Source organism: Myotis davidii, unplaced genomic scaffold (genome assembly GCF_000327345.1).
Source record: "Myotis davidii unplaced genomic scaffold, ASM32734v1 scaffold663, whole genome shotgun sequence".
Taxonomy (NCBI): Eukaryota; Metazoa; Chordata; class Mammalia; order Chiroptera; family Vespertilionidae; genus Myotis; species Myotis davidii.
The window spans coordinates 39575-54791 of record NW_006295816.1 but is presented as its reverse complement, the minus strand read 5'-3'; the positions used below and the strand labels follow the sequence as shown (position 1 = coordinate 54791).

At 63.6% G+C, this 15217-nt stretch overlaps 1 protein-coding gene across 1 annotated transcript in view; it reads left to right on the top strand.

The window, feature by feature from the left end:
- Positions 1-12: 12 nt before the first annotated feature.
- Positions 13-15217, top strand: part of ALS2CL (ALS2 C-terminal like) — a 16317-nt gene continuing 1112 nt past the window's right edge. The window contains exons 1-25 of the mRNA XM_015568317.1: positions 13-555; positions 653-762; positions 1477-1601; positions 2228-2420; positions 2761-2826; positions 3257-3422; positions 3895-4026; positions 4645-4764; positions 5148-5206; positions 5346-5412; positions 5849-6045; positions 6571-6636; positions 7012-7110; positions 7207-7368; positions 8058-8169; positions 9490-9567; positions 10314-10441; positions 11014-11187; positions 11294-11390; positions 11576-11733; positions 12181-12249; positions 13122-13295; positions 14225-14267; positions 14979-15022; positions 15105-15216. Of these exons, the coding sequence (XP_015423803.1) occupies positions 1499-1601; positions 2228-2420; positions 2761-2826; positions 3257-3422; positions 3895-4026; positions 4645-4764; positions 5148-5206; positions 5346-5412; positions 5849-6045; positions 6571-6636; positions 7012-7110; positions 7207-7368; positions 8058-8169; positions 9490-9567; positions 10314-10441; positions 11014-11187; positions 11294-11390; positions 11576-11733; positions 12181-12249; positions 13122-13295; positions 14225-14267; positions 14979-15022; positions 15105-15216 (2619 nt within the window). The 5' untranslated portion in view covers positions 13-555; positions 653-762; positions 1477-1498. The remainder of the gene's footprint in view (positions 556-652; positions 763-1476; positions 1602-2227; positions 2421-2760; positions 2827-3256; positions 3423-3894; positions 4027-4644; positions 4765-5147; positions 5207-5345; positions 5413-5848; positions 6046-6570; positions 6637-7011; positions 7111-7206; positions 7369-8057; positions 8170-9489; positions 9568-10313; positions 10442-11013; positions 11188-11293; positions 11391-11575; positions 11734-12180; positions 12250-13121; positions 13296-14224; positions 14268-14978; positions 15023-15104; position 15217) is intronic.

The window sequence follows — 15217 nt, the reverse complement described above, 5'->3', positions numbered from 1 at the left end:
AAAGACCTCCCCATGCCGAGTTGTTTACTGCAGGTACCTGCTCGCCCTGATCTGGCTCCCAGTTTGCACCTCCCATCCTGGTTGCACTCTCCTTCCTCCACCGTTAGCCACTGCCCACCTCTCAGCTCAGACCCCAGCTGCCTGAGCTGACCTGGTACAACTTGCCCCTCCCCCTAGGGGGTCTTGGGCTTGCAGGCAGCTGAGAGAGAAGCCTGAAGCCAGGCTCCAGCTGCTTCCCCTTCCTGCCTCCCCCTCCCAAGGCCTCGCCCTCCTGAAGCCTTAGCAGGAAAGGTGGGGCGGGAATGCCTGGGCCCTGGGCCACATTCTGAGGCACCCGCCCTGCTCTCCCGGGCACCGGCACCGGTGTCCTGGGGGTTGTAGGCTCCTTGTGGCTGGAGGGGGAGGGATGAGACTCCTTTCTCCTGGAGTCTGCCTCCCCATCACCAGCTGCCCCAATCACGTCTCTTCCCCCTTCCCCCCAGGTCAGCTACTCCAGAGTCTCGGAGTGGCAGCCCCAGGGAGAGGCAGAGTTGGGCATATGACCTGCTTTGCCAGGTGAAGCACAAGTCTGGTGAGAGAGGGCTGTGTCCACTTGGAGGCTGTGGCCTGGCTATGGGCTGGGTTTGAGCCCAGGCCCCTTCCTCCCCTCCAGGCAGGAGGCCACCTTCCCAGCGGACACCACCTGCTTGGAGGGCCCCTTACTCCAGGGCAGGAAGTGCAAAGGCTTGAGCCCACCTGTCCTCCAGGAGGACCCATCGGCAGGTGCGGGTGCCTGGAGTGCCTGGCTCCGCCCACCTTGACCTCACCCTCTCACTGCTTGGCATCATCTCCTCTGCAACCGGTCCACCTCCCCGGGGCTGACGGACACCACTCCCCGCTGAGGTCCTCCATGGTGCTGTCGGCCACCCGCAGGGCTTGGCCCTCCTGCCCACCAGCCTGCCTGGTTCTCCTCCCTGCCTTTTTTTCTCTTTTTTTTCTTTTTTCCGAGAAGGGCGGTGCCCTCTCTCCTTTTTATTCTTGCCTGTCCTCCATGGCTCCAGCAGAACCCCGCGAGGCCCCCAGACGCCTCCTTGCTCGCCAGCCCTGTGGGGTGCAGGGAGTCCTGAGCCATGGCCTTGGGAAAGGCTGGGTGGCTCCTCTGCCAGCACATCCTTCTCTCCAGACCCAGGGAGAGAGGGCTGGGTCAGCACCACTCAGTGTCCCTTGAGCCCAGGAGTGCGCAGACCAGGGCTGCTCCCTTTGCAGTTCTGGGTCCTGCCTCGCACTCCTCAGGCTCCCTTCAGCAGGGCCAGGTCGAGAGGGGCCAGGGGGCAGGGGGCAGTGGCCAGACTGGGAACTTCTCTTCGAGGTGACCTGGGCTCATCGCTCCATTCCAATGTGGGGTAGTCACCAGCTTGCTTCTGGTGCATGCCCGAGGGGGCTGGCACCGACCCCGTGGCCCGCCGCTGTCTTGCTCTACTCGGTGCCCCATTTGCAGGCCCCGAGCCAGCACACGGGCATGTGCAGCCCCGAGGAGGCGGCCCTGCTGCAGCTGGAGGAAGTCTTCTCGGCCACCCTTGCCCGGATTAGCAACCGCGTTCTCCAGCCGCTGCTCACGGCTGGTGTGTCCCATTTTCCAGGGGGAGGTGGGGACACAGGAACTGTCCTGGGGGCAGGGGTTTCACCTGGTTGGGCCTCTGAGCTGCAGCTTGAGGGAACTGGGTCCTGGCCCCAACAGCTGGCTGCTCCTTAGAGAGACCCTGAGGGGCCAGACCGTGATCCCCTTCCTAGTTCAGACCCAGCTGTGCCTAGAGGTAAAACGCCACCCCTTCCAGGGCGCAGGCTGCATTCTCATCTCGCCGTCCCTCAGGGCGTGACATGAAGCAGGTGTCACCTCCAACTTGGGTCTCACTGTGAAGTGACCTGGGGCAGGTGCCTTCCTCGTGGGGGCTGTGTCTGCACCTGCAGTCTCCTACGGAAGACCAAGGGGTGTTAGTGTACCCGGTACCCCTGGGTCAGCGGTGCCGACCTGTTTGGTGAGGAAGTACTTGTGGTCACACCTCAAGATGAGCCTGCTGGTCCCCTGCTGAGCTCAAGCGGGCATATGGGCTCCCCATCCTCTCCCAGGTCCCCAGGGATGCAGGACCCTGGCCACAGCTCCAGGGCTGTGGGGTGCTGCTGGCCCTCAGGTGACCCCGGGGCCTCTGTGAGCTCCCTGTCCGCCCTCACTGTGTGGGTGTGCCCCCAGAGCCCTCGGACCCCCAGGGCAGAGAGTGCCTGCGGCTCCTGCAGCAACTGCACGGGTGCGCCCAGCGGCTGTGGGAGGTGACGGAGAGGAGCCTGCGTGCGCTGCGGGAGCGGCTGCGCCACCCGGATGCCATCGGCCTCGAGTCCCTGCTGCTGCTGCTCGAAGCCGATCATGTGCTGCAGGTCCACATGGAGTAAGGCAGCGAGGACGGTGTCAGGGCCCATGCCTGCCTGGTCAGGGCTGGGGCAAGGGCTTGGGCTGAGCCTGGGGTGGGGCTCAGCGGGATGGGCTCACAGGTCGGCCTTCGTGGGCTCAGGCACTAGTCTTGCGCAGACTCAGATACCCCAGGCCTGAGCCGGGGGCTCCCCTGGAAGGAAGCGTTGCTGAGTTAGAATGGTCAGGGCCCCAGGTCGCCTGTGCCTAGAGCCAGGCCACTGTCTCTAGGCCCTCAGGGCTGGAGCCACTCAAAGTGGGATCTGGGGATCCCAGAAGGGCAGGGGCCGGGCCTGCAGGGTGCCCTGTCCTGTCTGCAGGTACATCGAGTCCTACACGAGCTGTGTGGTGGTGCAGGCCTTTCAGAAGGCAGCGAAGCAGAGGAGGTGAGCTTGGTGCTGCGGTGGCCTCCGGTGGGGCATCTGGGAAGGAAGTGGGGGGAAGCTCTGCCCCAGAGCAGTGAGCGTCAGAGCCCATCACTGAGCCTGAGCTCTCCCGGCTCTGACAGCTCCTTGCTGATCTATAGGAAGAGGGAGGCAAACCTAGCGAGCAGCTGCCAGGGATCCAGAGCCAGGGGTGACCCTGGGGCAGGGAGGGGACACGCCTACCTGGGTGATGGTTGTGCTCACCACCCACTGAAACGCTGAGCTGTTGCCACCACATCTCCAGGGGCCACGCAGGCTCTGCGGGTACCGGCTGGGGTGAGGGTTGGCGGCTGGGACAGGTGCTGGGAGCCGGGGGTTTGCCAGGGCAGGGAGGCGATGGTGGTGGGCGTGGGATGGAGGGGTGACCGCGGTGCGGGGCCTCCTCTCTCAGCAGGTACTGGCGGGATCAGCGGAAGGCCCTGCGGCAGCTCCTGTGGGGCCTGAGTCCTGAGGGCTCGATGGGCACCGCGCTGGTCCAGGCCCTGCGCCAGCCGCTCACCCATCACGTGCAGAAGTACGCGCTCCTCCTGCTGAGCCTGCGGGACACCATCGGGGCGGTGAGTGGCAGGGGCCAGGTGCCGCTCACCAGCCTGCGGCCTGTGGGGAGGCTGAGCTGGGGAGGCACAGGGTTCTGGCTCAGGACACCTGCAGGACTCGGGGACCCTGGTTTGAGAAGGACCTGGCCAGGCTTTGGGGATGTGGCCCTGTTATGAGGGGGGTGAAGGGACATGTGTTTGCCCGGGGCTCATCTGAGGTTCTGGGCCCTGCCCTGGCGGAGCTGGCAGAGACCTAGGGCGCAGACAAGGAATTATATACTGGGTGTGAGGGCCCAGGGCCCAGACCCAGCTGGGCGGCCTGGAACGTCCTGCTTCCCTGGGAGACCTGTGCGCCGGCCACGCCCCAGGAGCTGTGGGGAGAAAGGGTGCACTGGGGCTGGGACGCAGGCCAGAGCCGGGCAGCCCTGGGGGAGGGGTGGTGGGGGCAGAGAAGGTTCTGAAAGGCCCTGCCTGGCTGCTCTCTCCGCTGCAGTGTCACCCTGCCCGGGAGCTGGTGGTGCACGCGGCCACCCTCTTTGGGGACCTCCATTCCTTCATGAAGCAGGCGCTGGACCAGGCCGAGGCCACGCAGGCCCTCTGGCACACCCTGAGCAGCCGGCTGCGGGTGAGGGTGTGGCCCGAGGGCCATCAGGGAAGGAGCTTCGTGGGGCAGGAGCCTGTGGGTGGCTTCCCCATTTGGAAGCGGGCTGGTGGCTGAACCAGGTGGCTGTGAGGTCCCTCTGTCGGCCATGTTCACCCATTTGCTGAGTGCCTCCTGGGCCCGGCCGAGAGCTGGATCTGGGCAAGAATGGCCAGCCAAGCTGCCCCTCTCTCCTGGGATGTCACCAAGCGATTGCACCCCCACGTCCCTACCGACCGTGGCACGCACTGTCCCTGCAGGGGCACAATCCCTGTGCTAAGCTTGGGGCCTAGGATAGAGAATCAGGAGAACAGGGGGGGGGGGGGGGCGGTGAGGGGGCAGGAGTTGACCGAGGGAGGTCAGGTGAGAAGTGATAGGGGCCTGGGTGGGGCCATGGCTCCAGGTGAGCTGGAGAGGACAGAGTGATGCTTCAGAGAAATTGTGCAGCCCTGTTGGGAGTGGCTGGGAATGACCCCAAGCCTCGGGCCCGTCACTGTCCACCAGTGTTCATGTGTCCTGGGGGCCTCCAGCAGCGGGTGGAGGCAGGCAGGGGAGTGGCTAGTGCATCCAGGATGGGTGCCCAAGCCCTGCCCCCCTCGCCAGGATGCCCTCTGCACCCCTGCTCGCCGCCTCTTGCAAGACAGCCAGGACGTCCCGGTGACGGTCACCCCGCTGCGGGCAGAGCGGGCGCTGCTCTTCGATGACGTCCTCGTCCTTCTGCAGGTGGGTGGGGCCGACCGAGGTCTGGGCGTGGGGCCTGGGTCTGGTTGGGGAGAGGGAAAGGGAGAAGCAGGTGGGAGTAAGGCTCCTCCCCAGGCAGCAGGATCCATGGAGAGGGTCCCGCAGGGGCTGGTGGGGCTGAGCTGCGTCTCCAGAAGCCTGTTCTGGTGGCTGAGACGGGGCAGGATTGGGGGGCTGGGCCTGGGCTGGGAAGGGGCCCCCCTGGAGGCGGGGACAGGTAGGGGTGGTGAGGTCTCGGCTGGGCTGGTGGGACGAGCAGCCTGGGGACACGGAGTGTGCCCGCCCCGCAGGCTGTTGTGCGGGCCCCGGAGGAGGAGGTGAGCGTCTGGTCTGGGCTCTGGGTGACACCCTGTCCTGTCTTCCAGGGTCACAGTGTCCACACCTTCGACCTGAAGCTGGTGTGGTTGGATCCTGAGCAGGACGGGTGAGCAGCCTCCTCCAATGACACCCCACACCTCCCCTCCTCCTACCCTATGACCTGCCTGTACCCCAAGGCTCTGACGGGGGCCCTCCCAGCCCCGGGACAGAGCGGGGCCTATTCTCCACTCCGTCCGTCCTTCTAGGTGCGCGGCTCACCTGCTCACTCCGGAAGAAGAGTTCTTTTTTGGCTCCAGGAACCCCCAAGACCTGGTGAGTGGGTGAACTGTGAACTGGGGGGTGGGGCCGAGGGAGTGAGGGAAGGAGACAGGAAGGGAGGGGAGGGCACAGGTGTACAACCTGAGGCTCCGTGGGTGAGTCAGGCCTCTGGGGTCAGGGTCAGAGGAGGTCAGGGGTCAGCCTGGGGTCAAGCATCAGGATGCCATGGAAGCAGGTATTTCTCTGTGGAGCCAGTGCTGGTGGTGTTGCCTGCCCCCAGCCTGGGGCAGGCCCTGGAACTGCGGACAGGAAGCTCAGGTGTGGAAGGAGGGCCCTAGGGCGGAGCGTGGAGTGGTTGGAGATTCCTCCAAGTGATAGACAGGGTTGGAGGTGGGGGGAGTGGAGAGGGCTGTGCTGGGGTGACCCCAGAAGGCTCCCTAGCGGGGTGCCTCCAGCAACGCGACCTGTCCTGTGTTTCCCGCCCCATCAGGTGGTCTGGCGGCACATGGTCACCCAGGCTGTGTGCCAGGCCCTGCGTGGGAAGAAAGACTTCCCGGTGCTGGGGGCGGGCCTGGTGTCCTGCGAGACCCCCACCTGCCGTTCCGGGGCGTACACCTTCCTGGCAGAGGGTCGGCTCTGCCAGGCCACTTACGAGGGCGAGTGGTGCCGGGGCAGGCCCCACGGCAAGTGAGTGACCGGGCTCCCGGGTCAGAGGGGCAGGCAGGACCCACATGGACCCCGTTCCTCGGGACGGAACCCAAGGCTCTTGTTCCCGTGGTCAGTTTGTCAGTTCTGCTTGACCCCAGAGTTTCCCTTAAGTCCCATTGGACAGGACTGGCCCGTAGTAGGTCTGTGACACGTCAGTCAGTGTTGGTGACCCATGAGTGCGGGGCAGACGTCCGGTGGCCGCGCTGCAGTGGCCTCTGTCCCCGGCGGCAGGAGAACAGTCCTCATGTCGTAGCACCGTGTGGCGGAGGAGGCGGTGTTTGCACACATCCTGTCTTCCTCCGTCCTTACCAGACGCTTGAGCACGAGTGCAGGCATAGAAAAGGTTTAAGAGCCTGTGGGCCGTGAGCTCGAGAGGAGGGTGGTGGGGTCCAGTTCGAAGGGAACCTGGGCCACTGAGAGCCGGCGGCAGGGCCGGCTGGGCGCCCGTGTGTGATGGAGGATGCGTTTGCTGGGTTTGACCCCCTATCCTCGCCTGTGTTCCAGGGGAACCCTGAAGTGGCCAAATGGGCAGAACCACGTGGGCAGCTTCTGCCAGGGCCTGGAACACGGGTAAGGCTGGTGCTGGTGCGGGAGCGTGTGTGGGCAGGAGAAGGGCTCGTGCCCCTGCCCACAGCCTGGCCCCATCCTGGATTCCCAAACCCTGATGGCCCAGCTCCTGTCTTTGTACAAAAGGGAAGCCGAGGCCCTGCAGCGGGCACCATGGGGGGGTGGCCCGGGGCCAAAAGGCGCTCCCAGGGTGCATGGGGCAGGTGGGGGTGTCCTGAGAGGGGCCCCGGGAAGGAGATGGCTGAGCACCTGTGAGAGTCCCCATCCTCTGAGAAAGCCCTGGAGGCAAGGCCACTCCTGGTGGCCTGGAGGGTATGAAGGGGGTTTTGGGTCAGGGCGGCCCTGTGCCAACTCCCTCTGCCCCCCCCACGCTGACAGCTTTGGCATCTGCCTGGTGCCCCAGGCCTCTGAGGACAAGTTCGACTGTTACAAGTGCCACTGGCGGGAAGGCAGCATGTGTGGCTACGGCATCTGTGAGTAAGTGACCTGGGCCCGAGGCGGGTGGGCTCCCGGACCAGGGCCGCCCCTGGGCCGAGCTCTGGGAGACGGGACCACCCGATGTGCCCTCTGCAGGTATGGCACTGACGAGGTGTACAAGGGCTACTTCCAGGCGGGCTTGCGGCACGGTTTGGGGGTCCTCGAGAGTACCCCGCAGGCCCCTCATCCCTGCAAGTACACGGGCCACTGGGAGAGGGGCCAGAGGAGCGGCTATGGGATCCAGGAGGACGGCGACAGGTGCATGCTCCGTGGTCCCCCCAGGATGCAGGGGGAGGGGGCAGCGAAAACCCTCACGGACCACACAGCCTCAGCCACAGCCTTCCTGTCGTGGGAAGTCTGTTCTGTTTATCCCGAGTCTCCGGTCCTCCCTCCCCTCCCCTCCCTTGGCTGTCTCCGGCTCCGGAAGCTACTCTGGCCCCTCGTGCTGTCTGGAAGGAGCTCTGGCCCATCTGAGGGTCGCGGCCCCTCCAGGCTCTCTGGGCTGACACCAGGCTCAGGGGCCCCAGCCGGGCATTTGAGGCTTCGCCTTTGACCTGTTCCCGCGGTGACGCGGTGTGCCCCTCTACCCAATGGACACTGACCATCCCTGTATATCCAGGGCACCCCCTCCCTCCATGGCCCTGCACATGCCCGAATGGCACCCACTCCATCTGCCCTGCCTGCCGCCTCCCCCGGGAAGCCTGCCAAGATGCCCTCCCCCAGGCAGGCTCTCTCCTTCCTCCACCCTCTTGGGGGTCCTGACTTCACCTGCCTGGTGTCTGAGTTGAATGGATTCAGGTGATGTCATTGCTCATCTGCCTCCATCCCACCCCCCACCCCGGTGATCACCCCCTACACACACACACACACACACACACACACCAGAACACACAGAAGGTACATGGGAACGATTCTCATTCAACTCTGGCCGCCTCCCTCCTCCCCAGGGGTGAGCGCTACATTGGCATGTGGCAGGCGGACCAGCGCCATGGCCCGGGCCTCATTGTCACCCAGGCAGGCGTCTGCTACCAGGGGACCTTCCAGGCAGACAAGATGGTGGTGAGTGGAGTGACCCCCGGGTGTCCTGTGTCCTGAGCTCCCTTCTCTCTGCACTGGGGCTGAGTGCAGCCCCTGCTCCAGGACCTGAGGCCCAGCTGAGGTGGTCAGGGGTGGGTGAGGCGGGAAGCTGGGTTCCTGGGTGCTGGGCAGGATTCCAGTCCTGCACCCCCGCCCCTGGCCTTGGCCGAGTCCCTGGCCCTCCCGGCCTCGGTTTCCCCACCAGCAATTCAGGTACCTGCTTATGGCAAAGGCTCAGACAAGCAGGAAGAGTGAAGGGCGGGGCTGCAGCGATGCCAACATCTGTGGGCCCCTAACCAGGCGCCCAGCTCTGGACTCAGCTCCCAGCACAATCTCGTGGGATCCCCGTGGCCCTGTGGCCCCGTCATTGTCCCTCGTTAGGGATGACTCACGTGAGGCTCAGGGACGTCGGAGAACTGCCCACTGCCGCATCCGCTGAGGGGCAGGGCTGAGACTCAGACCCGAGGCCCTGAGCCAGGCACCTCGCGCCAGCAAATTGTGTTTTTTAAATGGTATGTACCTTATAGACTGTAGCAATTTTAGTATACAGAAATTTTTCAAGTGCTATAAACAGGTATTACTAATTTATATATTTTGTCTCAAAAGTGGAAAAAATTATAAAGTTTAATTTTCATGAGTTACTTTATTACATTAGGTTGAATGCTCTAGAAGTTAACTTTGTGGGTCATTGCCAAAATAAGAGTATTTATATGGCATTGGTTAGTTGTCAGTACTTTAGCAACCTTGCTAAAGTTAAATATTACATTTCTTTTTAATATGCTTTGGCTGATAAGTTTTTATACAGGTTGAAAAAAAACTTGAATTGCACCCCAGGGCCCCAGGCGTTGTTGCTGTTTGTTTGTTCACGCTGCACCTTGTTCTGGAGAGGATTGGAGGAGGGAAAGACGAGGGTGGGCGCATAAACTAGATGCAGAAATAGGAACAGAAATAGTGTCCCACTTGGCTGCAGCCTCCCCGGACCCGTTCCAGTCCCCTGCCTGAGTCAGTGCAGGAAGTGGGGTGGTTCAGGAGAAGCATAGTACTTCCTGAGAGAGGCCCCGGGAGGAGGAGCCAGCCCAGGGTGGTGCCCAGGGTGGTCCAGGGTGACCGGGATGAGGTCCAGGGGCTCATGCACGGTGCACAGCGGCCGAGGGCTGGCATCCCACCCAGCACAGTCCCGGAGGTGTGACAGGGTCAGGACCCTGCTCCCCACGAGTCAATGCCACTCCCCTTTCCTACTCCCCCCTCCCCATGTCTCCTGGCCCTTCTGACCCTGACTCTCTTGCTGGCTTCCCTCCCCAGGGCCCAGGGACCCTCCTCTCTGAAGATGACTCTTTGTATGAGGGCACCTTCACCAGGGACCTGACCCTCCTGGGGAAGGTGAGGGTCACTCCCCTCCCTGCCAAGGCCAGGGCTGGAGTCTGAGCCTCCCCCTGGGACCTGGGGCTGAGGCTGCAGGCAGTGGGTGGAGAAGGCAGGGAGCGGCCTCTCCTGTCCGCCCGGTTACCAGGACCCTCCTACTGCGGGGTGTGGTGTCGTCCTGGTGGGAGTCAAGGAGGGAGGGTGGGCCCGTGCTGGGGCCTCCTGGCTGCGTCCTCTGCCTGTCTCCTCATTGGGACCCGCCCTCCACCATCACCAGTGCCTCGGCAGGTGCCCTGGGGTCTTCCTGCCCCAGCTGACCCAGCAGAGGCAGTGGTGTCCTGAGGGGCCCTTTGAAGAGTGGGGCTGTTTTGATTTTGTTGTGACCGCACAGGAGTGCTAGGAACGGAACAGCCCAGGCAGCAACGCATTGCCCCTCCCCGGAGCCGTGCCCCCACGCCCTCCCCAGAGCCCTGCCCACCTCGGGGCTTGCCGCACCCCCCCCTCCCCGCCCACAGTAGTGGTGCTCTCCAAGCTGAGTCCCTCTTCCCCAGTTCCCATCAGAGGTGACCCTGGGGGAAGGGCACAGCCCTGGGTGGGGGAGCTGCTGGGGGTGGAGGACCGTGAGCCCCTCGGGTGGCAGACGAAATGGGTGGAGGGAAGGCCACATGAGATGGACAGGCATGAGGCCTGTTGTGATTGGATGGAAGGGCATATGGACGGCCAGACAGTGGACAGACATCCCTGCTTCCCTCTCCGGCTTCCAGGGCAAGCTCACCTCCTATGGCTTCACCCTGGAGGGCTCCTTTGGCAGCGGGGCCCAGAGGGGACTGTACACCCAGGGCGTGCTGGACATGGCGACCCTCCCACCCGACCCAAGCAGCACCTGCAAGAGGTGAGAGCCTTGCCATCTGGCCCAGCTTTCAGAGCCTATGGGGTGTCTGTGTCTGTTTCCACCCCAAGGGCACGGGTCTCATCAGAGAGCTCAGGGCACACAGTCCTTAACTCAGAGACTAGGAATCAAGGACCATGTGGCGATGACTCCATGTGCCACAAAACTGGAGAAAAATATTACACGTAGGCTTTGCTTAGACCTTGCTATTTTTCTAGGAAGAATACAAAACAGTTTATAAAGCAAAACAAACAAAAACAAGAATAAAATAGAAAACAAAAGTGTGAGTTGAGCTGGAAAGAAAGGGAGATGCAGACGGGCCTTACAGTTATGGTTAAACAGTTGTGAGCTGAGTTCCCCAGCAGCCAAGGTGAAGAAGGAAACTTGCTGGAGCCAGGGCAGGGGGTGCTTCCCCCTTAGATCTGGTGGAGAAGGGACCAGGGGGTGGGCTGGTCAGTGTGCGGCCTTGACTCGGCCAGGCTGGCTATCCCCACTCTCCAGGGGCCTGAACAGGGTCCTGCCCACCACAGCTCCACTTCTCCCCCTGCACTCCCACCCCGTCACCGTCACCGCAGGCAGCTGGGCCTGGGCGCCTTCCCTGTGGAGAGCCGCTGGCAGGGTGTCTACGGCCCCTTCCGGGACTTCGTGCGTGCCGGCTGCCCTGGGGACCTGCAGGAGGCGCTGCTGGGCTTCCATGTGCAGAGCCTGCAGGAGCTGCGCGAGTCCCAGGAGTACCTGTGCTGTGAGAGGTGAGCCCAGTGCGTGTGCCCAGGCACCCATGGGGACACCCAGAAGGCTTCCTGGAGGGGGTGGACCTGGGCTGGGTGTGGCTGAGGACGTGTGCACGGTGCTCAGGACCCCGCTGGACGACAGTGTGGGCAGAATGGAAGACATCCTGGAGGAGGTGGCACAGCACCGGGAGCCCGAGGCCCTGCAGCAGTGTCTCCGGAAGGTGAGGCCCGTGGCCTGGGGGACCTTCTCACGGCCCCTGGTGCCGACCGAGGGGCCAGGTGTGGGCCCTTCTCCTCAGAGGGCCTCAGTGTTCCCAGGGATGCAGTGGGCGCAGTCTGGGGGTCTCGTCGGGCCCACTGGGCTCCAGGCCCGGCCCTGAGCATCTCTGCTGCTCCGCACTGGCAGGCCCTGAGCAGCTCGCTGCACCCCCTGGGGAAGCTGCTCCGGACGCTGATGCTGACCTTCCAGGCCACGTACGCAGGCTTCGGGGCCAACAAGCACCTGCAGGGGCTGGCCCTGGAGGAGGTGAAGCAGCACGCCCAGGAGCTCTGGGCCGCCTACAGGTGAGCCCGTGGCACAAGTGGGCAGCCACTGCCTGTGGCCCCGGGGAGGGGCTCAGTCCTTCTGCGCATCGGCTGTGCCTGGAGCCAGGGCGGGAATGCGCTTCCCCCTCAGGTATGGGTGGAGAAGGAACCAGGGGGTGGGCTGGTCGGTATGCAGCTGGGGAGCAGAGGGTGAGTGATGATGGCCAGGCCCGATCAGGCCCTGGGCTGACCCCTGACCCCAGGGGAACTCTGACCCCACTGAAGCCTAAGCCCTGGACTCAGGCCTCCTTTCCAGTCCCGGCTGAGCTGCACCCCGAGAATCATCACAGAGGGGCCAGGACTCCCTGAGGTTTGGGAGGCTGTGTGCCCAGGTCTGGGGTGGAGCCGCCGCCCTTGGTGATGGAAGGGGAGCTCTGGTTCTGTGGGAGGTGGCGGCCACACTGTCCCTTTCTCGTTGGCTTGCAGGGGTCTGCTGCAGGTTGCCTTACAGCGCAAGGGCGAGGCCCCAGCGGAGGAGGAAGACGTGGAGACCAGGTGGCTTCCCAGGCCCCCGTGGGGTCTGTGGGTCCTCTCCCCGGGCCAGTCAGGTTTGGGGTCTAGGGAAGCCTCACACCTTGGCTCCCGGGCCCCTGGGGAAAGGGATGATTCTGGGGAAGTGTTGGGAGTGAAGGCTCAGACCAAGCGTTGTTCATAGAGCTTTCAGGGGTCAGAAGGAACCATGATCTGTTCCATGAGCAGAGCGATGACCCACAACCTCAGTTCCATGGAGGGGCAATGCCCCAGCTATCTGTCTGAATGTGTTAATCCAGCCCCATCTCTCAGAGGTGGGCGGCAACCCCGGTGCCCTCCTAGGTGTGCACAGATGGGGAAACTGAGTCCTGGCAGGGGCCGAGTCTGTGGTCACACAGCAAGTTACGTGGGGCATTAAATCTGTCCCCCCCCAGACCCCGAGATCAAACTGTACAGTTTGCCGTCAGATTCCAGGCCTAGAGATGCTGATCGGAGAGGCCGCGCGCCACTGCATTGCAGGAGGCCTGGGAGCGGGTTAGCATTGGGGGGACTTTCCCTGGAGCCCCAGGAAGCACGGAGCACTGGAGGCAGGAAGGACTGTCCTGGAAGGGCCACCAAGGCTTTGCCGCCAGTCACTGTCCACTCGGGGCCTCGGTTGGCTTTCCGTGAAATGGGATTAAAATCCTGCTCTCCAGGCCACAGAGCGGCCGGCGGCAGAGCCATCGCTGTGCGGGCCGAGCACAGGCTGGCGGAGGGCTTCCTCGGACGGAGGAGGCTGGAGGCGGGGCACTGTGGTGGGACAAGGGGCGGGATGGGCTCGTTGGAGGGCAGCTCAAGTCGTGACCAGCACCAGACCCTCCAGCTGACCCCACACGGTCCTGGTCACTGTCACTCAGGAACCGGCAGGTGCACGGACTGGTGCTGCCTCTCATGCTGCGCAGCTTCTACTCGGAGCTCTTCACGCTCTACCTGCTGCTTCATGAGAGAGAGGACAGGCTCTACAGCCAGGGCATCGCCAACCTGAGCCTCTTCCCCGACGCCCAGCTTCTGGAGCACCTGGATGTGCAGAAGTAAGCCTCCCAGCGGAGGGTACACCCGCACCTTGTCTTTAGGAGAGACGGGGCATTAATTGGCCGAGTGTCCATCAAGGTCGAGGTTAGGGGCGCGTCTGACTCAGGTGTGGCTGGATCTAGGTGCTCAGCTGCATGACGCAGGGAAGCAGCGTCTCTGTGTTGGTCTGTCTCTGGCTCCCCCTTATGGTGACAAGTATGGCTTCAGCCCCTCAGGTTTAACCTCTCCGACCTCAGTCCCCTCACTGTCTCCACAGGGAGCTGGGGTCCCCTTCCCAGCAGCTCCCACAAGGCCCCCCGAGCCCCTCACTGGCTTGGCCTGGGCCTGAGTGCTCCCCGAAGGCTGGCTGTGCCCAGACTGGCCAGGGCCACGTCGGGGTCTACACCGGGGCTGAGAAAGCTCGCCTGCTCCTGGCTCCGGGACTGAGAGTGGGGGAGGGGAGACCCTCAGGGGGAAACCGAGCACCTTCCAGGGGCAGAGCAGCGCCTCCCTCTGCCCACAACCCTTTCTCCTCGGCATCCCTCCCAACTACGGGTCCCCGGAGGGATGAAGGCATGGACGCCGCTCCCACGCCTGCTCTTTGTCACTCAGGGAGGGTGCTCCCCCCAAACCTGTCTCCCCTCCATCTTGGGGGATATTTCCTGCATCTGACCAGTCACCAGCCCGGAGACCAGGTGCCGCTGGCTTCCCAGGCGTCTCTCTACCACACCCTCCAGCTGCCAAGTCGCCTTCATGCTGGGCCAGAGGGAGGTCTCCCTTCTCCAGGAATCCCTCAGCCTCTCCCTGCCTTGCACACACGCGCTCGGGGCTGCCATGTGGGCCCATGTCTGCACTCGGCCCTGCTGGGGACACAGGGAATTTGCCCTCTGACCGCAGACCCTGCCCCCTCCTCTTCGCAAAGCGTCCTGTTGTGTTTTTTAAATTTCAGGCACCTGTGGCCCCGTGAGGACCTCACGCTGACGACCAATCAGGTGAGAGAGCAGGCCTTGTACATGCCCAGGGAGGGGGGCCTGCACCCCGAGCTTAACCCCAGGTTTGTGCCAGCTTCCCAGCTTCTGCCTCAGGCTGCTGGTCAGAGGCTGCAGAGGCCGAGGAGGGCCCGAGGAGGTGAGGAGGGGACGCCAGGCTTCCCTGGTGGTTCTGACTTCCCTGGGGGTGAGGGTGCAGCTGATGGCCCACAGTGACCGGGCTCGGACCCAGGCTCCACCTTTTCATGGTTCTGTTGCTGTGGGCCCAGCGTCTGATCTCTGTGCCTCCATTTCCTCGTCGGCTGCAGTGCTGGCTGCGGGGGAAGCGGGCTGGCCCTCCCCAGGCAGCAGCAGCCTCTGAGCACTTGTTAGAAAAGCAGATTCTTGGGCCCCCAGACCTACGGTTGGAAACTCGGGGAGGATCAGGAATTGGGGTTGAGAGCCACTGACATAGGCCATTGGAACTGGGCACAGCCAGCGGCCCAGGCTGTTAGGATTATTATCTTCTTTATCCATTTTGATCCTCCCAACCTCCTGCCAACCATTTTCCCCATTTTACAGCTAAGTTGAGGCTCGCAGCAGAGCTGTCCCATGCCCTCAACTCTCTGGGCAGGGCTGTGCTGAAGCCACTGATGGGGATGGGTGGGTGGCCAGGGAGGGGACGCAACAGGGCTGGGGGGCTGGGCCTCACCAGCTGCTCCCCCTGCCCCACAGAGACACTCCCTGGTGTCTGCCACCGAGTGTTTGCAGAAGATCATGTGAGTCTGGGCCCTGGGCAGGGTGTGGGGAGGCGGGCGTGGTGGGGCCCCGTTGGGACTGAACCGGGGCCTTGATCTGCAGCACCACGGTGGACCCCCGGGAGAAGCAGGAGGCGCTGGAGAGGACATACGAAGAGATCGAGGCCACGGTGTCCCAGGCGCTGGGCCAGGAGCACAAGCTGCCCATGGACGACC